The sequence below is a fragment of the Poeciliopsis prolifica genome, unplaced genomic scaffold, assembly GCF_027474105.1.
Source record: "Poeciliopsis prolifica strain line A6 unplaced genomic scaffold, Auburn_PproV2 SCAFFOLD003, whole genome shotgun sequence".
NCBI classification, from domain to species: domain Eukaryota; kingdom Metazoa; phylum Chordata; class Actinopteri; order Cyprinodontiformes; family Poeciliidae; genus Poeciliopsis; species Poeciliopsis prolifica.
This window is the reverse complement of record NW_026562378.1, coordinates 7,825,701-7,851,495: the sequence shown is the minus strand read 5'-3', so window position 1 is coordinate 7,851,495 and position 25,795 is coordinate 7,825,701. Positions and strand designations below refer to the sequence as shown.

At 41.5% G+C, this 25,795-nt stretch overlaps 3 protein-coding genes across 3 annotated transcripts; 2 read left to right on the top strand and 1 right to left on the bottom strand.

The window, feature by feature from the left end:
• The first annotated feature begins 453 nt into the window (after positions 1–453).
• LOC129358231 (limbin-like) lies at positions 454–13,077 on the top strand. Its single transcript, XM_055027125.1, has 23 exons — positions 454–904; positions 1,498–1,573; positions 1,801–1,979; positions 2,080–2,136; positions 2,249–2,435; positions 2,531–2,631; positions 2,801–2,866; positions 2,975–3,109; positions 3,703–3,842; positions 3,931–4,255; positions 4,336–4,575; positions 5,043–5,218; positions 5,543–5,702; positions 5,832–6,008; positions 6,083–6,393; positions 6,646–6,820; positions 7,778–7,921; positions 8,006–8,233; positions 8,316–8,527; positions 9,403–9,490; positions 9,585–9,760; positions 12,356–12,457; positions 12,698–13,077. Exons 1-23 carry the CDS (start codon positions 701–703, stop codon positions 13,059–13,061), a joined length of 4,023 nt encoding a protein of 1,340 aa, XP_054883100.1. The 5' UTR covers positions 454–700; the 3' UTR covers positions 13,062–13,077.
• Positions 13,078–13,724: 647 nt separating this feature from the next.
• On the top strand, positions 13,725–15,185 carry LOC129358232 (cytokine-like protein 1). Its single transcript, XM_055027126.1, has 4 exons — positions 13,725–13,880; positions 13,966–14,010; positions 14,218–14,364; positions 14,469–15,185. The coding sequence occupies exons 1-4, from the start codon at positions 13,734–13,736 to the stop codon at positions 14,568–14,570; spliced, it is 441 nt and encodes a 146-aa protein (XP_054883101.1). The 5' UTR covers positions 13,725–13,733; the 3' UTR covers positions 14,571–15,185.
• Positions 15,186–22,750: 7,565 nt separating this feature from the next.
• On the bottom strand, positions 22,751–24,749 carry msx1a (muscle segment homeobox 1a). Its single transcript, XM_055027652.1, has 2 exons — positions 24,199–24,749; positions 22,751–23,993 (listed from the first exon to the last, which is right to left on the bottom strand). The coding sequence occupies exons 1-2, from the start codon at positions 24,623–24,625 to the stop codon at positions 23,575–23,577; spliced, it is 846 nt and encodes a 281-aa protein (XP_054883627.1). The 5' UTR covers positions 24,626–24,749; the 3' UTR covers positions 22,751–23,574.
• Between the last annotated feature and the right edge of the window lie 1,046 nt (positions 24,750–25,795).

Below are 25,795 nucleotides of genomic sequence, written 5' to 3'. Positions count from 1 at the left end.
GATAGAAATTATCCACCTTTTGTATGTACAGTACAAGCCCTTTAGGCGTTAGCTGTACACTTCAAAAGATGACTCTGAAATTGGAATCTGATTAGGGCTTTTAATCCCAGAATAATTAAAAGGCTATTTATGTCTTTTTAATTAGTGTGAGCTGCACTGGAGCATCTCAGGTAATTGTAAATACCAAAACTCAACTGAAAATTTTGACAGAGTCTTGGAACCCCATTTAAGATTTAAAAACGTTTTATTTTACATGTAAAAAGACACAAGAAAAGCATATTCAAAGTATTTTTTTTTTTGGACATTAGAAAAGTCCCTAGGGGCCATCTATGCAAGAGCCAGATACCTGAACACTAAATTTCAACGTGTGTTTTATTTTGAAAGGTATGACAGGAAGATTTGTGGTGTACTTCGTTGTTTTGATCTTTTTTTTTTTAAGGAGTAGTCCGTTTTTTTCCATCTTTTCCAACTTTTCTCGACATTGTTTTCCAGCTATAATCTTGTCTACGCGGAAGAAGTGTGTCGTAAGCGGCGCGTCTATTGCCATGCTGCGTCATTAGATTAACGATGTTCTTGTGGGCGACGCGCCTTCATACGTTCACTGCGAGTGAAGCAAAGTTGAGTAAATATTTAGGGGGTTTTAACGATGCAGAAACAGGACGGACAGTTAGCTAGCCGCTGGTAGCTCACCAAATTACGGATGTTTCGGGTACACTTCGCAGCACAGAGGCGCACATTTTGCTCGTTTTTCGTGCGTGTCGGAGTTTTGTGTTTGTTTGCGCTCTCGCTGAACGTCAAACTGTGCGCCGCTGTCACGGAGGACAGTGATGGACGTAATGTCTGCAACGGAACCTCTGTGGGCACAAAACGGGACACAACACTCTTTACCTCAGGGAAATGTGGCGTAAGTAACTTAGCTTGTTGTTGACATTTGTTTGTGTTTACACTTTTTTTTTCCCTCGCCGTGTTGCTAAAGCGACAGAGAAGCGCGGGATGTAATTAGTTTATTACTTAATCATACTTCAGCAGTGCTGTTTTTGACGATATCTACACCAGTCAGAATTGGCAGAAAGTATTAACACATAGAGTCATTTCTTCCCATTATCAAACAACCTGCCTTTCACGGGGATATTTTAGTATTCTCCCAGCAGAACATTTCGTGAGGTCAAGCACTGATGTTGGACGAGAAGAACTGACTTGCAGTGCTTTGCTCTAAATCATACCAAACATGTTTTGTCAGGTTGATGTCACTGTGTACTCAAGTCAAGTTCCTCCTTATCCAAATGGAGAGTCATGTTGAAAGTGAAAAGGCCACCAGCAAACTGTTTCCACGTTGTCTGAAGCATGAAATTGCCCGAATTGTTACTGTAGGCTGATGGCAATGTTTGGAAATGATTTCTTTAATGATTTTATTTGCATTGTCTTATGATATATTTCTGTTTCTTTTAGCTACAAATGTTCTCAATTAATGTATAATAGTATTTTTCCCATTGGCAGAACCTTTGCACGCTTCATGCAATGCATCAAGACCAGGGAGGAACGTCAGCCGACCTGACGATGCTCAGGATTAATGGTTTGTGTTCGCAATAGCAGACCATTGCTGACTCTTTACACTTTTGTAAACACATGTTTGCATGTTTAATGTAAGACATGAAGACTTTTCAACAACAAAAAAATTTCACTAGTAAAAACTAAGAAAAAATGCATTTCAATGAGTAATAGTGTTATAATTGACTGTCACTTCAGACATTTTAACTGTTTATTTCAGGTTTTCTCCAAAACCTCTCTTCTGGTCTTTAGGTAAAATGGACAACGGGCTCCTGTCTGTGTATGGATGGGGCTCATCTTCGTCGTCGGCCCCCGGAGGGCCATGGGGACACTCTATTTACTCCTCCTTTAGCTACTTTTCAAACATGTTGCACCTCAGAAAGACCAGAAGCACACTCATCAGACACACCCCACACCAGCCTCCTCCTCAGGTCATCTGTTTCTGATCTGAATGTTAAGCTTATTGGAATAATTTTGATATATTTTTAGAAATAGTCAGAAATTAATGGGTTTTTTTTATTGGTTCCACAGGTTCAGAATGTTGTACCTCCATCTTTCTTCGAGGTTAGATTTTATAAGTGTGCCCAGGTACATCAGCCGTGTGCATTATAAATTTGGCAAACGTTTTGTTCTTTTTCTTGTCCATGAACTTTATTGGTAGAAAAAGACATACCTTTCCTTGTCAATCAACTCGACTTAGGTGAAGCTCGACACCGATCCCCCCCAGTTGACGTTCTTCCTGCTGATCCATAACCTGAGCCCCCTCGGTGGGACCAACCTGTCTCAGGTGGCCATACGAGATTCCATATCTGGGATCAAACCCGTCAAAACTGAAGGCAGGGTCGTCGAAAGAGGCTACCAGACATTTGCTATCGATTCGCTGCTAGGTGTGCAACTATATCAGAATGTTCGATAGTGTTATTAATTTTTACAACGTGTATTTTCTGGGATCCAGAAACTGATGTGGGTTTTGTTCATTTAGCCGGATCTCATGTTGTGGTTAATTACACTGCTCACGTAAGGAGTCACAAGAATGAGCTCCTTGATCTTCCTGCTTTCCTGACCTTCTCTAATGCATCACAGGTACATTTTTTTTCTCCTTCTATTTAATCATATTTCATTTACTCTTTCTAGGGCCTTTCCCAAACCAACTCTTTCAAAATCTCAACATTTGTTCAGAATAAGATAATAGGATTACTCACTGCAATCTTACAAAGTATGTTTTCTGTGTTTTGACCGTTTTACTCCGCAGAATGACGTCAGTATGTTTGGGCCACTGAGAGCCAATCTGACACTGACAGTAAATTCAACTGATAGGGTAAGTTACAGAGTTCCCTTTTTCTTAGAGTAATTAAGCATTTACTCTTTCTTTCATTTTTCTCTTTCATGAGAATAAGAAACCTTGTCCTGTTGAAACTCTTTCCAGATTTATCCCAACCATGGAGTCCATTTTGCTGGATTTATTGCTGGTTTCTTTGTCACACTGGTGCTGCTGTTGCTGGGGGTTCTCGCCATTAAATTCACAAGTTCCAGAGAAAGATTTTGCCTTTTTCAGCAAAAGGTATCAAAATTCAAAGTTACTAATAAGTTATTCATTCATTTGTAAAAATATAAATAGATTCACAGGTAAAATCAGAAAAAAACTATATTTTTTCTCGACTCTCTAACATTAAAAGTTATTGGCTTTTAAATAGTATGACTTGTGCCAAGTGTTTTGGCTTGTAACCTTCTCTCTTTGTCCCCCACATGAAACTATTTTCATTGTGACCAAGCAGTTGCATTTCACTTTGATCAGACCAAAATAAGTGTTTGAGTTTTTACCTTGAAATAATCCACTGGTTACCCTCTAATCAAAACATTCTTAAAAAGCAGAAGCTTAAAAAGCCGTGGCATCATCATCATCATTCCCAAAGTTTAAAACTGTTTTACATGCAAACATATAAATTCATTATTCTGCCACTGAGCAAATACAAATCATTTTGATAAAAATGTGCTTTATCATCAGAAGGCAAGAGTAAAAGTGTCTTTTGCAAATATTCCAAAAGACGTAAGCTGCAAATATTTTTTTTATGTGCTTTTAAAATACACGCTTGTATTTATTTTCTGTGAATGTGTGATTTATTATTCATGCACTTGCTGCATTTTGTTCTGCAGAGAATCAGATGTCATTTGGACCCTGAGTATGCAGAGTCCAGCATGAGCGACACAATCAAAGATGAGGCTGCATTTGAGGACAAGATGGTGGACGTCATGGTGCTGGAGGATCCACAGAACATGTACCAAGCTCTGGATAAGTCAGTAAACTAATCTTCTATGAAAACCCTCAATTTAACTCTGAGGATAATCAAACTGCTTTACTTTTTTTCTGTTTTCTTCCTGAAGCCTTGAAACGTCTTCCCTGCTACAAGCCTCCAGTAACCTGGAGGCCACCCGCATTCAGATGTACAAAGACCTGATGTCCTGCTTGCTTGGGGGGGTGCTGTCACGGGGCCAGATCGGCGCCCAGGCCCAGCAGAGGCTGCTCAGTGTGGTTCATGGTCAGCTGCTCGGAATGGAAGGCCGCCTGAAGGAAGAACGGGGCGCCCGCATGGCTGCCCTGGCTGGACAGTGCAACCTGGAAACGCATGAAGAGATGGAGGCGGAGCATCAGGAACAAGCGGCTGAAAAGGCAGAGGCCGAGAGGCTTCGTCAGCATGCGGACCAGCGGGTAGCGAGAACGTCTTTTGATTGGAAGAAATACCCTTCGAATGACTCCGTTCTCTGACCTTCTGTCTGTGACGTTTTCAGGAGTTTCTCCAGTGCAGCCGCCTCCTGGACAAGCTGCACAAGCAGAGGCAGAGTCACCTTCGGCGCGTCCTCTTGGTCCAACATGAAGACGCTTCAGTGAAAGTCCAGAGAGAGATCATCAAGTGGCGGCGGGTGGAGCTGCACAAGATCTTCTCAGAAGAGCTGGAGGAGGCCACGAGGATGGGCGAGTTAGAGAAGAGCACAGCAAAGAGACTACAGCATGAGTACTTCGCTTGTCAGGTGAACATCATTTTAGGAATTGATTATTCTATTGATTATTCTGACGATTAGTCAACCTTGATATTTTCCATTAAACCACATCACTTACAAGTGACATCTTCATAGAAAAATGGTCCCCAATTCAAACATCTTCTTTCAAAACACAGCTGATGGAGATTACGATTAATAAATAGGAGATTCTTCCTTGTAACTTTTTTCCTCTTTCTCCTTTTTTTCTTTTTTCTTAAGACTATGGACAAACAAAACCTCTTCTGGAGCACAATATGTGATGATGTACATGCAATTTGTAAAATATATGATATGTATGATGCATGTGATGTGACCTGCACTGGAAAATCTGAATAAAAAAAGTTAAAATAGGAAGTTAACAAAAAACTTCTTTGTTAAAGAAGTTTTAAATTAAAACTTTCTAGTTTTAAAGATTTTTTTAATTAATTCCTCACAGTATTATGTAACTTTCTGACCAGGATCAGCTGGAGGAAGTGCTGGATGTGGTTGTTGCCAATCAGCGGTACGTCCTGGCCGAACGCAGCGCTCAGAGGAAGTTCCTGGTGCACAGCCTGCACAGCCTGGAGGACCTGATCTCTGAAACGTTCTCCAGCGCCTCCAGCAACCTGGACAGCTGGTTCTCCCACATCAAGAGGTCGGCACCGCAGCCCATTTGCCCCCCATCCCACTAACACCAGCATGTTCACTCAACAAATCAACCAATATGACATTTGGGTGAATGTCATCATTTTCATACTTGGAGTTGCACAGACGCCCACAACTTGTTTCATTAGAGAGCCAATGAAACTTCTGGAAATCCTTTTCTGTCGTATTTTACATTTACTTGTGTCCCACCAAACAGCTGGCTCTATTCACCCATCATCTCTAACATGTATCGCAGAATCCTTACTATCTACCGTTCATTAAAATCACTGGATCACAGACATTATTTGAAGTTGTTGCTTGCATTCACCACCAGGGGGAGCGCTGTACCTCCAGAGCAGCTAGATCAGCTGCAAGAAAAGGCCCAGAAAGACCTCATTATGGTGAGGCAAAGACTAGATGAGACCCTGAACCAGGAGAAGAGAGCGATGCGCTGTGGACTGATCAATAAAAGGAGAGAGCTCATATCAAACATGGTGAGGAGATCAAATGAAGTTACTTCATTCAGTCAGTTCATTTGGGCACAGGCAGAGAGACCGGTTGTTAAAAACCATTTCTAAACTAAATTTCCATTGATAGTAATCTCCTTGTTTCCTCCTTTCCAGTTGAGGGTCCACAAACAGAGACAGAGAGATTTATCCAGCATAACCAAAAGTCTGGAAGAGAAAATGGACAAAGCGCACCATCTGCAGTGTTGGCAGAACTTACTGACCGCTCACAGCCTGGAGCTCGCAGAGCTCATCAACACTCTGGATGAGGAGGCTGCTGCTGACATCCGCAAGGTGCCACTGTGACAACAGACGCTGTAATATAATTGAGCTGGATGCTGAAATATGAACATCTTCTTTCTCTTTAGGTGACGATGAGAGGGATCCAGGGAGTGATGGCTGATGTGAAAGCCATCCAGCCTTCTGCGGCTCAGGCCATGATGACGCTGCTGCCGTCGGGTGCCAAACACCCCATGCTGCAGGAGGAACCCGAGGCGGGGTCTGGCAAGTCTGTGGGGCAAGGGGCAGGTGCTCTGCTGCAGGGCCAGGAGAGGCTTCATCAGGAAGGCAAGGCAGCGCTGCGCACCCTCAGCTGCACCAGGGAGTCTCTGCAGGAAGGCATGGAGCAAGAGCTGCGGGAACAGAAGGAGCTTAGGGCTCACTGGAGAGATTTCTTTCGGTCAGCAATGTGATAACATTAATCATGAAATCCAAATATAGGAAAAGTTGCATTAAAGGAAGTAAAGAAGAGCGTTATTTTGTAGGAGTGCACTGATTTGTCAGTGCCAGTTCCCTTAATTTTGGGAGATTGGTGATCGGTTGATACTTACATGTGAAGTCGAGTTATTTACCATTATTCAGCTCAGTTGTCAAGAAAGCTCTTACCTCATATGTATAAAGTTCTCTGTTAATTTCCAAATTTCCCACTTAGGTGTCTGTGTTCGTCTCAGCTGACGCTGTCTGAGGACGACCAGCTGAGGATGAAGCTGGAGTTTCAGAAGAGTCTGTCGGTAATAGACCGCTGTCTGGTGCTTCCCCACGCCGTCTCCAGAACTAAACTCCATGCCGCTCTGGCTCAATGGAGAGCAAAGAGCGAAGAGGAGATGGTGAATAGACAAATGCATATTACAGTCATCAGTTTATTTGCTTCTACAGACCCAGTTAAAAATCGTCGATTCTAGTGACCTCTGTTTTCTCAAACTATATCCTCAAAGAAGTGTTGAACATAATCTCTGTTTTAGACCCAGAGGACCTAAATACTTTATAGAATATGACAATAAATAGCACGAGTTAGTCATCGCTCTAAACTCTCGCATATTGATGAGAAAACGGACTGAAATGTGACCGAAGAAGAAACGTTTAAAGATATTCCTAACATTGTTATGCTTCTTAACCATGTAAGCCCTAAAAATGGTGGGTTTTATTTCGCAGATGAATTGAAATAAATATGGTTTTTACACCTTCATTGAGACATGAGTCGATCGTTTTCCGGTCAGTGTCTGATGAACATGTTCTCTGCAGATGGTTTGAAATTCCCCGATTTTTCTTTCAACACCATAATAGCTCAAAGCATTACAAAACATAGGCCCATTATGTAGAACATTTTATATCATACTTAACTGTCTATTCTATTAATGTAGTGGGGATACATTTTCATTTCTGATGATTCACTTCCTGCTGAAGAGCTCCCTGGTGGTTGAAGAAAAATCCACAGAAAAGCCGCACTGGGCTATAAACTGCTTGGTTCAAAGCGCGAGGAAAAAGTAGCGGCTTACAGTCCGAAAAATACAGCATATATAAATTTTTTCCTTGATATTTTCCATTAAACCACATCACTTAGACTACATGAAAAGACGATTCTGGCTTATGCTGCTTTAAATAGATGAGAAATGATGAGCAGTGTACAAGGCAGCTGTAGCCTATTAGTATGTGGCTTCTGGATGACTCCGTGTTGTTAAGAAATTAGACATGACTTATAGGGTGGTTTCATTTCTAATCATAACATAACCCCCTACCTGGAGTTATTTCTCAACAATACTTGCGGTTTCTGTTTTTTTTTTTAGGAAAATATGCAATCCAAGGGGAAAAGCACAGAGGCCAGAAAGAAAGCAGATACATCTGAGGTGGTCCGTTTCCAAAAACGGCTCCAGGACAGGATTGATCTGTTTGAGAAAGAAAGGGAGACGGAGAGCAGTGTTATGAACAAGGTAGTGCTGTCTTCTTTTTGATTCAACTAGAGTAACAATTACAGTAAATTCTCTATATCAAACCATTGTTTGTGATTTTGGCAGGTGATGGAGGAGATGCAGAGGGAGAGGGAAGACTATCTGCTCTGTCAGGCAGACAACCTGGCAATTCAGATGGCTACAATCGTCTTCCAGAAGGCTGAGCGGTGGACCAAAGTGTTGGAGACGTCCAAGGCCATGGTCACCCTGCAAAGCCAGCTCATCCAACAGCTCAGGGAGAGAAATATCTCAGAACTACAAGATTTGGCTCAGAGTATACACAGCCACTGCTTGGTAGGTAGATCTTGTCTTGAGAATCATCCCTTGTCTCTTTGTAAACTGAAGGGGATTTTAATGTTTGCAAATCTTTCAAAAGAGCCTAGAAGAAGCAGAAAAACAGCTTCAGTTGGAGAGGACAGAGCTGGACAGACTAGGAGTACTGTCACACAAGATCCAGACTGTCTTTGAGGGAGAGGAGGACAGAGAGGAAGATGGCGTGTTCGAGCTCCAGCCCGATTGCAGCATGACGTCTATTCTCCAGGATGCCCTTCACAAGTGTGAGCAGGTCATTGCTTTGACGTTTGAAAGGTGAGCCGTTGAGTTAACTTTTAAATATCTTTCATTCACTGAGATGGCTCTCAGTATTAAATGTTATATTCTTGAACAGTGATGCATCAAAATAGCCTTGATTTTACTGGATCCCATTGGCAATGGCAAAATCACATGTGGAGTTCCTCAAGGCTCCATCCTAAGACTGCTTGTATTCAGTATTTGTATACCTGCCTGCTCAGATTACAGTATGTCTTACCATGCATATGCTGATGACGTCTGACCAGACTACAAGTGTCAGTTGGAGGATGGTTTCGAATTTTCTCCATCGTAACACAAAGAGGACAGAAGCTATTGTTTTTACCCTACGAACACAAGGTTAGAGAGTCAGTTCAGTTAGAAACCACGGGGCCAGCAAGGTTGTGATCAAGCTTGATAATCTGCTGAGTAAATTAATCAATTAGTATCTTAGGAAATTTGAATAATTGAGAGCTTCTGAGAACACATGACAAAACAACATAAGCTCTTCTTCTCTAAACTTTACAGTGGACTTGGTTTGGTAAGTTAATAGCGTTTCCCGAGTAACTATGAAAATCTGTCTGGTCTTTTCTATCAAGACGGAAAGCATTCATCTTTTAGAGTAGCTTACTCATGAAGTTTTGGTTTTAATTCATTTGTTTTAAATTAGCTGTCAACAGTCTGTGTATTTCAGTGTATCTTAATAGTTTAAAGATTTGTATTTATGGTGTTTTCTTTACATTTTTCCTCTATTTTTATGTAAAAAAGTTAAAAAAAAGGACTTGCAGGTTAGCTTATGTTTGGATGTTTTTATAGAAACATTGTTGGATAAAACGGTTCAAGAGATCAACTGAGGCTTTAGATATTCCCAGTGTTGAAAATGTTCTTCTCTTCAGGTTTCAAGAGATTTCCACCAGCAATCAAGTCAAGGAAGAATTAAAAGAACAAATTGAGCTCAAAAGGCTTTACTCAAACTGTGACCAGGTCGGATTTTATTTTCTGTTGTTTTCTACATTAAATGCACAATGGAAATCCTGCTGATGGTCAACAGAGCGTAAAGAGAGTCTATACTTTACAGGATCTGGAGTTTACCTCCCAGCTGGTGAAGCAGAGTCGTGTCTCTGACGATGTTCTCCTGGAGGTCCTGCGTCTCCTCCTCCCAAGCCTGCCCGAGAGTGAACTTCTCTCGCTCAGCGACGCGCTCTGCCGCAAACAACATCCCATTTCTGCTTTTGCAGAGCAAGAGTGCTCGGGGTGAGAAGAGAGTCTGCGGTTCATTGTCTGGCAAACGACCAAAGCCTTGTTTGGGTCACGTTCTTTTAGGATTTACTCAGACTGTATTGGATGGCATAATCCAATACAAGTTTGATTTGTAGTGAGGCTCACTCTGGTGCAGATGTTAGAAAAACCTTTTTAGAGTTTTTCTGGCAATCTGACACGATTAGACGGCTCCAATGGAATTGTTTAGTTTTCCCCTATCTCTTCTCAGCCTTTGCTCACCAAATCCATGTCCAAGTCTGTTGTGTATCAAAAGCAAAAACGATTCTGTCAATTTAAACAGAAACTCCATTTTAACTTCCCTTCACATCAGCCTTTGAAAGTAGTCTTACTTATCAGAACCTGTCTCAGATTGGCCTCTAACCAGTTAAATCTCTCTGATTTTCTCTTTTTGAGGTGTTTTATTTTCCAAATAAACTTTTCCAGGATTGGCAAGAGTGTGTTAAACCAGGTCAGGGTACACTTTGGCAACAAACTGACATCATGGAATGAATCTAAAATCAGCAACTTATTTTTATTCTTTGATGGAAAGTGGGTAGAAGTGTTTTCTTGTACTTTCTCTACAGCGAAAAAGTGTGAAGATCACCTATTCATGACTCTACACCGGTATCTTGTTGATCCTTTGCTGAGAAGTATTTGCTAAGAATGGATCGAAATCAAAAACTTTTCAGTTGGAAGACGGAAAAATTTGAATCCAAAAATTAATTTCAAAAAAGAGAAGTGATAATGAAGCTCTTGAGGTTGTTATTCAGCAACTCAGAACTTTCTTGCTGCAAACACAGGTTGTACCAGTATTACTTTAAATTAACAAAAGCAATCTAGCACAGTCAAAGACCTTCTGTTTAACCCCCAAAGTAATAATTTTTGCTTCAGTAGCCTTTGGAGTATTTCTTTAATTGCTTAAAAAGTCATTTTAACATATTCTAAAACAAAACCAAATGGTTATCATTCAAAAACTGAGACTTATCTTGAGGCCTTGTTGAAACACAACCATCTACAGGTGAGAGCTTTAATTTATATAACTTCACTGCAGTCTGCTTCCCCTCAGCTAAGATGAAAAGATAAACGACTTTACTCCTCATTTTGCTTCCCTCTCTTATCCTAATAGCCTGGAACGCTGTTTTCTGTCTCCTGCTGAGTTTGGCTTGCCTTGCTGATGAGGAATGCCTCCAGCAGGAGGTTGCTTAGTAATCCAACAGAAAATATTGTCTGGAAAACCACACAGTATGCTGTTTTCCCTTTCAAGGTCTTTCTTCTTTTCAAAAGTGTTCAGGAAAATTGCCTTTTGTAGCCATTTTATACTCCTGCTAAAGCGAGATGATGTGATCATTGGGTTTAGTGCCCAGTGCAAAAGATGTACAAGAATTAGAGTAGAGATTCAGATAGTGTCACAGTATGACAAGTGTTGATCCCCCTGCTCACTCAGAAACTGAAATTAAGTTGTATTTGAATTTGTTTTGCTCAGATCAAAATTGAATGGCTGAAATTGAAAAACAAATGCTTTTAAAAAGTGACTAACCCAGGACAAACTGTGCTAATTTAGCATTTGTTTACATCGCTCTTCCTCTTATGCATCTAATTTGTTTGTCGTCAACTTACAAGTTTGGTTGCAGGTCTTTTGACATAACACATTTTATCTGATAACTTCACTTGTGTCCCATTCCAGCTCAAAATGCTCTACGTTCCTTGAAGTTTATAGTTCTATCAGTCTGCACTCAATTATTTCTTTTTTATTTCATATTTCACATTGATTTTTGATGCAAAAAATGAAATGTTTCAAATCAAATTAAGTTTCAAAATATTAAATCCAGTTGTGTTGTAGTGACAATTATTTCCAAACCAGTACATGGATTTCAAATTTTGCTGATTCAGCTTTAGTTTTTAAGTGCCCTTTACTCATGTTGAGTCATGCAGACTGAATTTGAGCAAGGTGAATTCAAATATAACTTAAAATCAGCTTCTGGTTTCACAAAGTTCTGCTCATAATTTAGCTTCTCGCTAAGAAATGAACGGCGTAAAAGGTTTATGATTGATAGTCTCTAATGTGTGTTCTTCCTGGGTCTTTAGATTTCCAGATGATAAACTGAGCAGAGCTCTGTGAGAAGAGAAGTTATATTGTTCAATAACCTGCTTTAAAATCCCCCAAAACATTCTTCCTGAAGACAATTTGTTGCATGAGATTCCAATAAAATACCGTGTCAAAAGGAGAACAAGTTTTGGGGATTTGAACATGCCTCGCGGTTGCAAACATCCGTTTAGAAGTTTGCCGTAATGGGAACTTTTATTCCATCTGGGCTGTGGACAAGAAAAGCTCCACTCATGGCTGCTTTTATTCTCTCCGAGTTTGAGTTTTGCATCATGCAGTTCACGCCTCACTCCAGCTGTGTGAGGTGAACTGAATGGTTTTACTTTAAGAGGTCTCCCTGAAGTCATCTCTGAATGAGATCACTGCTTTGTGGGGAAAAGGCGCCTGACGGTAGAGACGTGACTTTACAGTTTGTTTGTTTTTTCGTGTAAAGCCATTCAGTCGCTCTAAGACCACGATGATGAAGATGATGCCTCTTTCTGCAGATGTCCTGGGGAGCAGAACAGAGACGTTCCTGTCAGGCTGAGAGAAATTGCGGTGCGGAAAATCATCATTAATTCACCAAACGGCGCTGTGGAAAGAGAGAGGTGGGCCCAGCACGTTTCTGTGATTATCAACTTTGCTTTTAAATGAAAGCCTGCTGTTCAGCTACCACCGAGAATAACTTACGGATCAGTGGTTCGCCAACATCATTGACAAATCCCAAATGAAAGTGAAACATGGCTTTGATCAGAGGAATGTTTGTGGCTTGGCGCCAGTGGCTGCAACGAATGAGGTAAGCACCGAAATACTCCAATCCAGCTAACAGCGGCCCCTTTGTCTTCCAGCTCTGTCAGGCTGGAGGAAAAGAGGCGGAGCACGTTGGAAAAGCTGCTCCCTAGATCCCGTCTCCTGCGTCCCAGAGATGCCGGACCGTTGCTAGCTGACGACAGAGCAGCTCAGGATGTTTTGACGCCAGCCACACTTGTTCTGCAGCCACAGAGTGACACGGCGGAGGAAACGGCGCGTGGCCCTGCAGGGGAAAGCGTGACCTCAGACTCCGCCTGCGGTGCAGTGGGCAGCCTCGCCACCGGAGAGCGCTTGTTTGTGTTTCGGGATCCACCTGTATCCAATAACTCTGTTGTCCCAGGAAAGAAAAAGAAGAGGAATTTTCTCAATTTCAAGAAAGGCTCAGTTGCTCCTGCAACCTGAGGCTAACATAGTGCATTTTTTAATGTTTGTGTTGTAAATATATATATTAAAAAAATAACTTAATAGTTTTACTGAAAGAGCATATTTTTTTACTTTTTATCATGCATGCATTGTCTGGCTTTGTTTCAATTAAAGGCAGCTGGCTTCTTACGCCTTATGTTATTTATTTGCATTAGACACTGGAACATTTCAGAAAATGTTAATTTAGTTCAGTAATTCAGTTCAAACAGTGACGCATGTAAATGTGGATTTGGTATAAACGCCCTAATGGAACTGAATAGCCTTGCTGGAAACATTACAATCTCCAGGTTTGCCTTTTGTTTCTTAAAACATATTATTTACCTCTTATCTCTTTAGCTGAAATATGTCTCATTTTCTGCATGCACAGTACTCCATAGTCTGCATTAACAAACCAGAACAGTCAGAAACTAAAAAAATGCTGGATCTGCATTAAGATTAACTCATTTCTACAGCCTCTGAATTTCTTTTCCAACAGTCAATCTGTTTTCTCTCTCCCTGCTGAGCCTTCCAGTTCTTCCACGTCATCCTCATTTTTCTTTTTTCTTTTTTTTCACTCCCTCTCCATCCTTAAAAGTGGAGCCAGTCGTTCTCTCTGCAGCCTATTCGTTGAACTCCCTTGCAGGCAGCCGGACCTCACTGGAGCTGACAGACATGAGGCTGGGACTGACTGCTCTCCTCTGCTTCTCCAGCGTCGTGCTTCGGTGCGACTGCACTCCTCCGACCTGCTACTCCAGAGCGCTTGGCCTGAGCAGAGAAATCATGACCCTGCTGGACAAGATCCACAATTCCCATCGCACCGTAAGAACGCTTCACTGCAGCAGTGATCCTGTTAGACCCGTGGTTTTTGCTTTGTCTAATTCTTGCTGTGTTGATTGGTTTGTAGAAAGCGTGTGCTGAAGTTCTACCTGTCATCCACATTGATGTGCATGTAAGTTGGAAAAACATCAATAGAGAAAACCTTTGTTTGTTTTTTTTGTCTTTGTATGTATTCTAATATTAAAAGTTGTTTCAGGTGAATGTTATTGATTGTCAGAAAAGAGCTACATTCAATCAAACTGTCTGGTTGTTTGCATCAAGGTTAAAACTCCAGATTAAATGAAGATGTTAGTTCAAAAACATACCATCATCTCTCTAGAACGCATGCATCTCCAACAAGCTGCGTGACCTTCTCTACGTGGTGCTGAACCATCCCGACCAGAGCTGCAAAGAGAAGCCCAGAATGGTCGTGTTGAAGCGGAAAACCCAGAACCTGTACTCCATCATCACCAGAATCTGTTACCGGGTGAGAGCCTCTCTGCCGTGTTTTTCCTACTTTTAAGTCGGAGCAGCTCGGCCAATCGTAAACTCGCGTTTTTTCTGCTGTTTTCGTCGTTTCTGTCCCGGTAGGACTTGGTGTTTTTCACAGACGACTGTGAGGCCATCGACACCGGACGCAGCAGCCCAAACCTGGCCGAAGACAGACTGCAGCTGCTGGTCGAGGACAGATGAGACAGCTCACACTCATTCACACAGACATATACCTTCGTAGAAATCTATTGTATCCAAATGTAGAGCAGTAATAGCAAGCATATGACACCGAAGACGAGGCTGTTTAACGTCCTGCATGTTCACTGGCTGAGGGCTGGACGACAGGCTGCATGTCGGGGGACACGTGTGGTCACATTCCAGCAGCAAACGGAGAACCTCCCACAGGAAATTAGCTGAATACCAGCCATGCCGATGAAAACCTTCAAATAATAAACCAGTACAAGGTGCTTGTGTGTGCAGCGTTGACCTCTGCTTATTTACCAGGACTGATCAAAGGTTTGCGTGCAATTAGCAGAAATAGGTTGTGTTACTGGGAGCCACCCAGTAACACAGGGTGGCTGTGTTACTGGGTGGAGGTCGATGGAGAAGAAATGGAAGTTTTCTTCCTCTTTCTTGTACCGTTTGTATCTCTCTGAATGTTCTTCAATAGCTTTTGCATCTAAGAAGCTGTGATGTTTCTGCTACTTTGTTATTATGAACAACAAGTACAACGACTGTTCACATAAATATGTATTCACTCACAATCAGTAGAGGCTGTTATTCTTTTCAAGTAATAAAAAAGTTATTTTCCTATCAGTTTCCATGTCTGTGTTTTCTTTCCATCATTCTGCACTGCACATCATTCTCTAAACTACCGTAGATTCCTCCATGAAAATATAATAAGGAGATTTTCTGTTGTCTACTTTTGGGGAACATGTTGCTCTGACAAGAATATGAGAGCTGTGTTAAAATCAGTCAGATAAAAGTTCTCCTTGCTGTCTTTAAATAAACAGAGGAAAAGCCAATAAATTGACACTAAACGATGTAAATGATAGGTTTTATGGGGAAAAAAAATCATGATATGAGTCCAGAACTGGGTTGCTTTAAACACAAGCTTGGTTGCATCTGCAATTTTGTGGACAAGGGCCATTAAAATCTCATCAGAACCTCTGGAAGTGTAACAGATCTTTTTTTTTTTTTTTTTTTTTGCTTTAAAGGCAACTGCTTATAAAAAAAAAAGTACCCAGTGATTCAAAATAGACAAACTTTAGTGCTTGGTGTAGTTTGACATTTGTCCTGCATGAAAAAAAATTATAAATCTTGTAGGAGACAAAATCTTATCAACCTTTTAACTAATTTGTTTAAATGCCTTTAGATTTGATTTAGGTGTTCAGCTCTTTTTCTTTTTTTTTTTTAAGGAGTCTGTTAACATCCCCCTTTATGGACATTATAAACTGTGTCTTCCCCAAGTTCTCCTAAAACCATTATAGTGTGATTGTTGATTTCAGTCCTATCCTTTGCTGGCCTCTGCTGGCGGAACTGCGTTATTGCATTTCGAATAACGGAAAAGTATGAGTCTGCTCTGGGCAAAACTAACACATAGGACTTTTATCTGCTTGTCATGATTTTGGTCTATATGTGACATAATCAAATGAAGCTGCTGTTAAGGGCCTCCAGGCCACTAGGGGCATCCTATATATTCACGAATCTTAGGCATAGATCTAAAATATTTAGATTTGTTTATTGATATAATGAAATGTAATCCGTCCTTTGTGTTTGAGCTCAGTTTGCTCACAAATACAGCAAGTATTTTCCCTGATTGGTTTTAAACACATCTTACTGAAGCCATGTTAGCTTCGGCGATGTTCTTAACAAGAAGAAGGCACCTTCCAGGCCTCTCATCATCGAGATCTCTGGATGAAAGGAGGAGCTGGGTGACCACTCTGCCTGTGATGTGGAGTCGGGCCCCTCGGTGTGTTTTCTATCTCTTGAGATTTTATATTCTCTAGCTGGTCAATTGAACTTCCTGCCCACATCTGAGTTATTCGCTCTGTGTCTCCCAGGTTCAAGCGAGTGCTTCAAGGCTAGTTTCGGCTGAGTCAGGTCTTTAATAATAGAAACTACTGAAGCGTCACAGTGTTTGTTTTATAATAACGACTGAATCATCAGTTCACTGATGTCGTTTAAGGAAATATACTAACTATGCTAACTATATACTAGTATACTAAATATACTATACTAACCAGAACTAGTACTTCTCTGATTCAATACTTACATCATTGCTTCTGCTGCTTTGTCTGACTGACTTCATTCCTCAATAATTCACGTACAAATCTTCATTCTGACCCGAGTTTCCGTGGTTATGTTTCACCACAGCAGTCTGTCCCTTTAGCCAGCTTGGGCTTATGGTTGCTGTAGTAATCACAGTTGATCCACTTTTTAAGAGTTTCAGGAACAAGTAGAGTTGCAGTCATGGTCTTCTTTAGGCAGCAGGTTTAAGGTACTCGGATTGATCAACAGATGGTGCTAGTCAACCAGGTACCACACTGGAAGAAGAATTGATCACATTTATCTTAAGACAAGACTTTATTGGTTGTTAATCCTCTCTGACTATGAACAGTTCCTTAAAAAAGTATTCACATCCTCTTATGTTCTCCACATTTCATCAATCAACCATAACCTTCAAGGTGTTTTGCTTAAATTTTATTTATTAGAACAAGACTAAGTGCTGCATTGCTGTCAAGCAGATTGAGAAAGATGCATGTCCTGTTCACCCTGGTGCCCCTAAATAAAATCCAATAAACCCAATTACCTTCAAATGTAATGAGTAAAAAAAGAAATCCACCCATCTATGATTCCTTCTCAGCATAAACACTCCGTGAAACACGGTGGTGGCAGTAACAGGCTGTGGGGTTTATTATGGGCTTTCTAGGGATGGTCAGGTTACCACATGAAGGTGAGACAGCCATGTAAGATCAGACAAATTCTCAACATGTTTTACAAGCACTACATATTTGACTAAAATCATTGTCAAATTTTAGTACTCCGATATTTAGTCTTTTCAAAATGTTGATCAGTTTATTCGATATTATCGTCCAGGCAGTTTGCCATGTTGGAAACCGTTGGATGGAAACAGAAATCGAGTCTCTTCTGCTCCGTGAAGAATCCCTAGAATCCATTGAACCAATTTTTATTTTGTTCCAAGTAGACCCTGCTTCTCAACCATGATGTCTGAACTCCTCGCAGCTATAATAAACTGACCCTGAAAGGACCAAACTGTTAGTCAGCACCATGTGGCTTATTGAGAAAATCTGCCCACAGTACGCTCATAAAGCCTAATTGCTGTTCTTATTAATCATAATTATAGGGCAGCACAATGCACCTACTCTTAAAAGCAAAACTAGAACAGAACATTAAAACCGCAGGCGGCCGTGGCAATGTAATGTTCAGGTACTGCACCCAAAAAAAACCCCAAACGCTGTGCAATCAGTAATCATTCTCTGCTTTGTTAAAATAAAATTCCCTTATAAAGAACACATCACAAACTTATTCGCATTAAAGTAGCGGCCGTGCAGTTTGAGATTCCGATTCTTTTATAGGGCTTTCAGGCAATTTTCCATCACATTTAGCGCTTTTATTGCATTTTTTTTAGGGAAGTGTTGCCTCATTAGTGCGCATAAGGAAATGTTTCCCCCAATAGATGACCGGCACATTCTCTACTCTGTTTATAATAATTGTGCTCGTCAGTATACCAGGCGATTGAGAGGCTGTGTTGTGGTAAACAATGTTGTCCTCCTGCGTACACTAAATACACCTTATTAGGCTGTTGTTTTATTTACTGATAAAGGCTAAGAGTATGTTTTCAGAAAATCCAAGGCACAAGTGACAAGATTAAGTGTTCACTTTCTCTCACTGCAGAGCCTTGCTAAAGTCTCCCCCTCTAACGTTTCCTCTTTTTCTGACACTATAGACAAAGTTCCATCTATGATTTTAAGTAAAAAGAATATATGGTTTTGGACATTCTTATTAAAAAAATAATAATAATTAGGCAAAAAGAGTGGAATTTGTTGTGCATTCATCCCACTTTACTCTGGTAGTATGTCCAAATAACTTTCAGGGTGATCAAACCGTCCTTATTAATGTGGGTGATTAGTTATTTCAGTTTTCATTTTTTGATTGGTTGGTTTTGTTTGTATTTCATTTTCCAAAAAATAAAAATAAAAAAAATCCCACTTTCCTGCTACTTTTAGAAGCATTTCTGCACCAGCACACCTGAATAAAAAATCCTGTTACCACCACAGAATGATGCTGCCACCACCATGTTTCACTATGGAAATTGTGTGCTCAGGGGTAGAACGCTAGTTTTCCACAGTTTATTAGATGAAATGTTACCTTTTTTGTGTCATCTGACCACAGCACCTTGTTCCATGTGTTTGTTGTGACAAACTGGAAGTCAGACTTATGAATTTCTTTAAACTGTTGCTTTCCTCTTGCCACATTTTGAATTTTGGCAGCTCATCATTTGGGCTTTGACTTTTTCTCGCTTTTCTCCAATGCTTCTGACACAATGCAGTCATACAGTGAACTGGCAGCCATGTGTTTTTGTTTCAGAGCCTTTTAGGCGGGTTTCATAGCATTTAGCGCTTTCGTCGTCATTTACAGTAACATTGTCTCAACAGCAAAGGATATATCACGTTCATTTTCTTGCCCCTCTAAAGACATCTTATTTTGTTTTGGCTGACATAATAATGAATAGTACATTTTATTTTAATGTAGTGTGAAAAGAGTGACCAAATACAGCGTTGAAAACTTTATTCTTGTCTCTGCTCAGCAGAAAAATGGCTGAGCAAAGGGCAAGACATGTCAACCTTTCATGGCCTGGAGGTCAAGACGGTGCTGCCCTCTAGTGGTATGTCTTAACTGATTTTCTCATCATTGCACTAACGTTAAATTTTTGTCAGCCCACATAGGCCTATGTAGAATAACTCAAATAGCGTGTACACTTGAAATGATACAGCAACTATGGTGATAATGTTTATCAATGATATATCCATCCGCTTAAATGAGGTTTCAGCCGCCGAATCACAATCACGCAAAAAAGAAAATAAATAAAATGTAGGTCAATTTACATCTTTCCTTATCTCCTTTTCTCTCTCAGAGCTGACTACATGGTAAAAAAAAAACTGCTGCGGTTTCTCTTTCATTTCTGAAAATATGCGCTGTGATATTGCCGCACATTCCCGTCAAAACGCGAACATCTGGTTTTCTGCAGGAGGCCAGGTTTTATTAGCCTCCTCGCTTTTAGTGGAGAGACATCCTGCAAGAAATTGCCGATGATGGCTATCTCTGAGCCGTGATTTATCACGTTCACATGGAGTCACTGTGGGCTGCGCGCGGCGCTGGACAGGCGTGTAGTTACATGCATGGACATAAACAGGTGAAATTGCCTCACTTTCTTCCTTCCTTTCTTTCTTTTTTTTCAATTCAAATGATTTTTATTTCTGCTTTTCCAGTGATTATAGTAATTACATGGTTTTATTTTGCTTTTAGGAAATCGTATGAGATCAAAGAAGGGCTGATAGTTGCGTATGTTATGTGCGTAACCTTAATGTGTTATGGAAGTGAAATGGGCCTTTAGTGGAGTCGTGGTTTTCTTCTGAGGTGTATCTTGTGTTAATCTGCCTGTGGACAGAAGGTGGTGGTGTGGGATCTGTCGTGGAGGACGCCAGTTGTGAACCAGTGAAAGGCCAGTTCTTTAAAGTAATGCTGAAGAAGAAATACTGGTTGTGATTTTTTTTTTTTTTTTTTTAGTTTTTTGTGGGAGGTGGGGAGGGGTTTGATATTTTTATGGATAAGTAAAATAACTAAATACGATTTCACAGTGTAGTAAAAATGTGCCAATATGGTCTTTTCAAAACTGAGGCCGTTTCGTACCTCCCTGACTCCATTTCGTACTCGTAAAACGACACTTAAACTACTGACTTTAAATTGCTTTATTTGTGATGAATTGATTAATTGAAATCCCTCCACCCCCCAAAAAATATACTCAAATATCAATCTCACTTTTAAAGGCGATTTTTATTGTTTTTTTGTTTGTTTGTTTTTTCGTGTAGTAGGCCTAATATGAGACTAAGCGCATCTTATTATGACCGAATTTCAAAGTCTTTGGGGGTTATTTGAGTCACAGTGAGTCATACATGTAATTGTGTACAGTATTAAGCCTAAAAGTGAAACATTTGCTTCGGGATCATAAGATGTTCTTCAAAAAATATTGTAAATCAACAGCTCATTTGATGAGTTTCTGAAAGAAATATGACAGCTTGCTTTATTTGTCAGTCTCTTTCGATTTTTTTCCACACATAACTAAAAAAAATAAAAAAAACACGGGCTTAGCGGGGAAAACAAGCTTAAAGACACTCTGGTTACATTTGTAAGCCAAAATGGCCCATGATACTCTGTCCATGCAATGGTTAAAGCCATCTTCTTTTTACAATCATTTAGTCAAGATAATAACCTATTTGCCTCCTTTGGGGATCAGGAGGTTTTACCACGGAGTTAAGAGGAACCTCCTGTGATCTTTTCCACGACATAAACAAGCGACTTTTGTTTTGCGTTTGGCCCCTGGCGGGACGGAGAGCGGCGGGGGACAAAGGAATGAAAGGCTTCAGAAGAGAGGACCGGTCCCCTTTGGCTCCTTTGTGTCAAGTTTCTGCCCTTTTCAGGAGGAGCGTCCATCCGTGTGATTTGAACTTATTGTCGGGGGGATTACGCATTAATTCATGCCTGCATGCCGGACGAGACGGAGCGGAGGTGATCCGAGGAGCCGCGTCGAAGAGAAATGAAAAAAAACACACACACACACATTTTTGAAACGAGTCCAAACGATAAATAACGACAACGAATAAAAGGCTTGTACCTGAGCGACCGAAGAGGCTCTTGCCCTGGTTGATTGCTTCGCCGCTGCGCTCCGAGCTGAGCGCGTTGCCCGTCCCAGTCCCCCGTTGACATTTTAGGAATGATAAAAAGTTCCGCCTTGCCTGGAGCTACAGCCTCGCTGGAGCCGGCCTCTGTCTGCGGCAGATTGCCTTTGCTCATTACAGCAATTATTTTACTCCAGTTTAACCCCTGCCTGAATGGCAGGAAAGTCCGGAGAAAGCCTTTAAAAGCGGTCTGTAATTTCCCCCCCTAACCCTCCTATCTGATCCCTCTCCTCTCCTCTCATCCCCCTCCCTCCTCCCTGATGCCAGAAAACGACTCTAAGTTTCTGTTCGGATACTTTTCCGCCCGCGTTTCACTCCAGGGCGTCAGAAACTCTTCTCCAGACTCCTCGCCCATGGCTCAGTTCACCTCATGCTGTAAACGAATCGCCACCCGGCTCACTTTACACCCTTAAACGCACGTAATGACAGTCACACGGCGGATTGTTTACAAGCAATTTCCACCCCGAGAGAGGCAATTTTCAGAATGCATCTCTGCGGTTTGAAGTCAGCAAACGCGATTGTCCGCCACCCACTCTTCCTCCTGCCTCCATCTGGCGCCTTTGAATCTCTTGTCGCGATTCAAAGGCGACAAGAGAAACACGCTCAGCCACGAAAGTATCGAGATGCGCCGAACAATCGGCTTAGAATCGAACTGACCGATTTCCCAATCGACCCCGATCGATCAGCAGATCAAACGTTCAATGAATCGAACCCTGCCACCACCATCATTCATTAAACGCGTAAAAACTGATTACATTTTTAGTCCTGAAAATGAGAAAGGCTTTCTCTGATACCAAAATAGTCAATAGTTTTCAAAGTGATCGGTCAAAACTGGAAGAAACCGAAAAACTGGAATCGGTACAGAAGAATTATCGTTATAACTTTATCGCAGAAAAACATGGAACTTGATTAAACCCACTTCAAATTGACACTGAGATGAGACCATGACAGGGACCGAATGAGATCAGAAGTTTTCTTTGATGTTAAAGTGACTCGTTTATTACATAGGCTATATCTTTTTTCTGAATGCACCTTGTTTTCATCTGATTTTGTATTTTCCTGAAGATGTTTAAGTTTGACCAGTGAAAGAGTCTCATCCTCCAACTTGTCAGATTGACACAAGTCTTTTGTGTAGACAATTCTTTATAAAAATAAAAAATAAAATAAAATAAGAAAAACAAAACATTTTAATTTGCCCTTTTTCGCTTCATAACCCGTGAACGCAGACATTGAAAGTCACCCTCTTGGAAGATCTCAGCTTTTTAACCCAAATCTCTTCTTTAAAATCTGTAGCCCTAAATATAATTTGTTTTCGGTTAAATTGCTCCAAAATATATTTAAAGTAGGTGTAAAATATACCTTCTGCGGTTAAAAGGAAAAAGCGTAATTTAAAACCAAAAACATGGGAAAAAAAGAATAAACAATTTATTAAGTTATGTCACAAATATATTCAGAATATAAATGAGGATATTTTTTTTCAAATATACATTACTTTACAGTACACTTTCCCCTTCCAAAATAAGGGAACCAATGAAACAACAGACAGTGCTGTTATTAAAAATAAAAAAAATTTAAAAAACGCTGTGGTTCTCCAGATTTTACGGACTAAATGACACGCTGCTGTTGCGCATTTATATGAAAGTAAAACATGAAAACAAAATAGAAAAACACCGATTCCAAAGCTGTGGCGTTGTTAGTGTAGTTTGACACCAGCTTGTCTTTTTTAAGCCTAGTCAAAGTTCGTAGGTACAAAAAAAAATAAAAAATAAAATAAAATGTCAAGCTGCGCCTTGATCTCTGAGGGGAAAGGCCTGTCACCTTTCACCTAACTGTCATGGACGCCCTGTTTAATGTCCACCCTTGACTTTGAGGTCAAAAATACGTTTGAAGGTTGCAAGTCGTCTTCCATATTTGCCCCCCAAAAAATCCATCTTCAGAGATTCTTGTCTGACACATCTCAGACTTCAGATTAAAACGACACACACACTGTGGGGATTTACTGGCCAGGTCGAAACGCAAGAGAACCCAGCGTCGTCAGAGTGGGTCCGTTACGAGGCCTTGCTCCCACCCTCCCTGACCAGACGCGACACTGACCTCCCCACCTGGATGCTTTTCTCATTTTCTCGCATCATTGGTCCAAAAGGGGCCCGATCTCTCTTTCAAACGTAGTCCTGCTGGTGCCCTCTTTCTTTTGTGTGTGTTCCCCGTCTCACCCTTCACCCCTGTCAAGCCAGGTGGTACATACTGTATCCCACATGCGCGGCGTACAGTCCCACTGGAGACACCGGCAGCGAGTGCCTCTGGAACGGGTGCGAGCCCGCGTAGGACGCCGGAACGTGTGCGCCGAGGGGGAAGGAGATCCCGAAGGCCGGGGGCAACATGGGCTTCGTTGCCATTTTCAGTTTCTCCAGCTCTGCCTCCTGGAGGCGCTTGGCCTTGGCCCTTCTGTTCTGGAACCAGATTTTCACCTGGGTCTCCGTGAGGTTGAGGGAGCTGGAGAACTCCGCGCGCTCCGCGATGGAGAGGTACTGCTTCTGGCGGAACTTCCTCTCCAGGGCCAGCAGCTGGGACGTGGTGAACGGGGTCCGGGGCTTTCTGTTTGTCTTGTGTTTGCGCAGCGGGCAGGCGGGAGGACTCAAGCGTCCTGCAACGACAACAAAGCGACCCGGTTACCAAAATAAATTTAAAAAATCAAGAAATACCTCGTCGAAACGGAATACTTTGCGAAAAAAGACAATCGGGTTGGCACATTTTTGTCTCTTAAATGTACGCGTTAGTTTTACATTATGTGCAATACAAACTCTACCCACGCGTAATTCTCACAACAAGCATTTTGAAGTGGGACTTACGTGGGGGCGTCGGGGAGAAGCGTGGACTTTGGATCCACGAAGTCCTTTCTTGACTATCCGGGCTCTCGGGTTTAATCAGCACGTCGTCGGACATGTTCATAATGTCGCCGACGGAAAACGCGGAGTTCATCGGCAAAGCGGGAACAGAAGAGTCCAGACCGGCGAAGGCGCCCATCCGCGTCCCTTTCCCCAGCGACTGGGACGTCCCGGCGGCGCCGTCCGGAGACGGCACCTCTCTGCTGGGCTTCCTGTCGGCCATCAGCGCCTCCACGCTGAAAGGCAGGATCGCGACTTTGGGCTTCCCGGTCTCCTCTGCGGGGCTCAGGCTGGTCTGCATTTCGCCTCTGTTGACGAGCACCGATCGGGGGGAGAGGTCTTCGCTTTTCACACCGGCGGTCAGCGCTGACATGGCGATCGATGGGGCCATACAGGTCCCGACTGTGCGCAAGTTAAAAAAAAATATAATATATAACCTATATAAAAGAAAAACGACTTTTTTTTTAACCCCAAGTCTCGACTGTGACTGCGAGCCGTGAGAAGAGTTCTGCTAAAGTGACGGCATCCTCATGTTTGTGCGCCCAGATTGGAGCGAAGAGCTGTATAATAAAGCAGGCGTGGAGAGAGAGGCGGCCAATCAGCGCGGACTGGGGGCCGGACCGAGGAAGATGTGTGGTTTAAAAAAGAAAAAAAAATCAGAGGAAATTTAGCAATATAACCGACTTCAAATACACGTAAACAAAACAAACTCTTTATGATCCGTGGTTTAATCAAGAGTAAGCGCTTCCAAACGCGCTTTAGTCCTAATTATATCCAAGAACAGAGAGAATGAGATTTTTTTTTCTTATGCTGCTAAAACACACTGTTGCATTTTAACCAGTGTGTTTGGACTGTCTCCAATCGATGAGTGTGCTGTATCTATAAGGTAAAGACAACTTTAAAATATGCTTGCTCAGCTAAATTCTACATAGTTGTCGTTTTTTTTTTGGCAACCGGTTTGTCCTTTTATGTCAAAATTAGTGAGTGAGGCCAAGCTACTACGATCATAACATGTTAGTGAAAAAGTCATAAAACTTTTCAAATCTATTCTAAGTTGCTATTTTTTCTGTAAACAGCAGTGAGAAGTGTCAGTTATTGGAGCTCATCAAATTAAGAAGATCAGCTTTTTAGTACTGAAATGTGGACACATTTCTTGGCACTTCTTTGTTAAGATGAATAATAAACTCACATCTTATTGCAATCGCATCACTGAACACACACATGCACACAAAAATGTTGACAGAATTTGGTGAGAAAAACAAAAGATCACATGAGCAAAATTTAACACCAGCAAAAGTCGCCGGTTGTCAGGTTTTGGTTTGGTTTGCAATTCCATTTTGCCAACAGGGCAGCCCTTTGGCTAATTAACAAGTTTGAAGCACACTTCTCCAAATTGTGCAGAGAGCATAGGTTATCTCCCTTCCCTTCAGCTCACCCAGAGATGGGAGAAGGTTGACATTGGCTCTGATAAATCATTTCTCTGGGGAGAGGCATGAGCCACCTACAGGTTTTTGTCAGAAATCATCAGATTTTTATTTATTTATTTTTTTAATTATTGGAA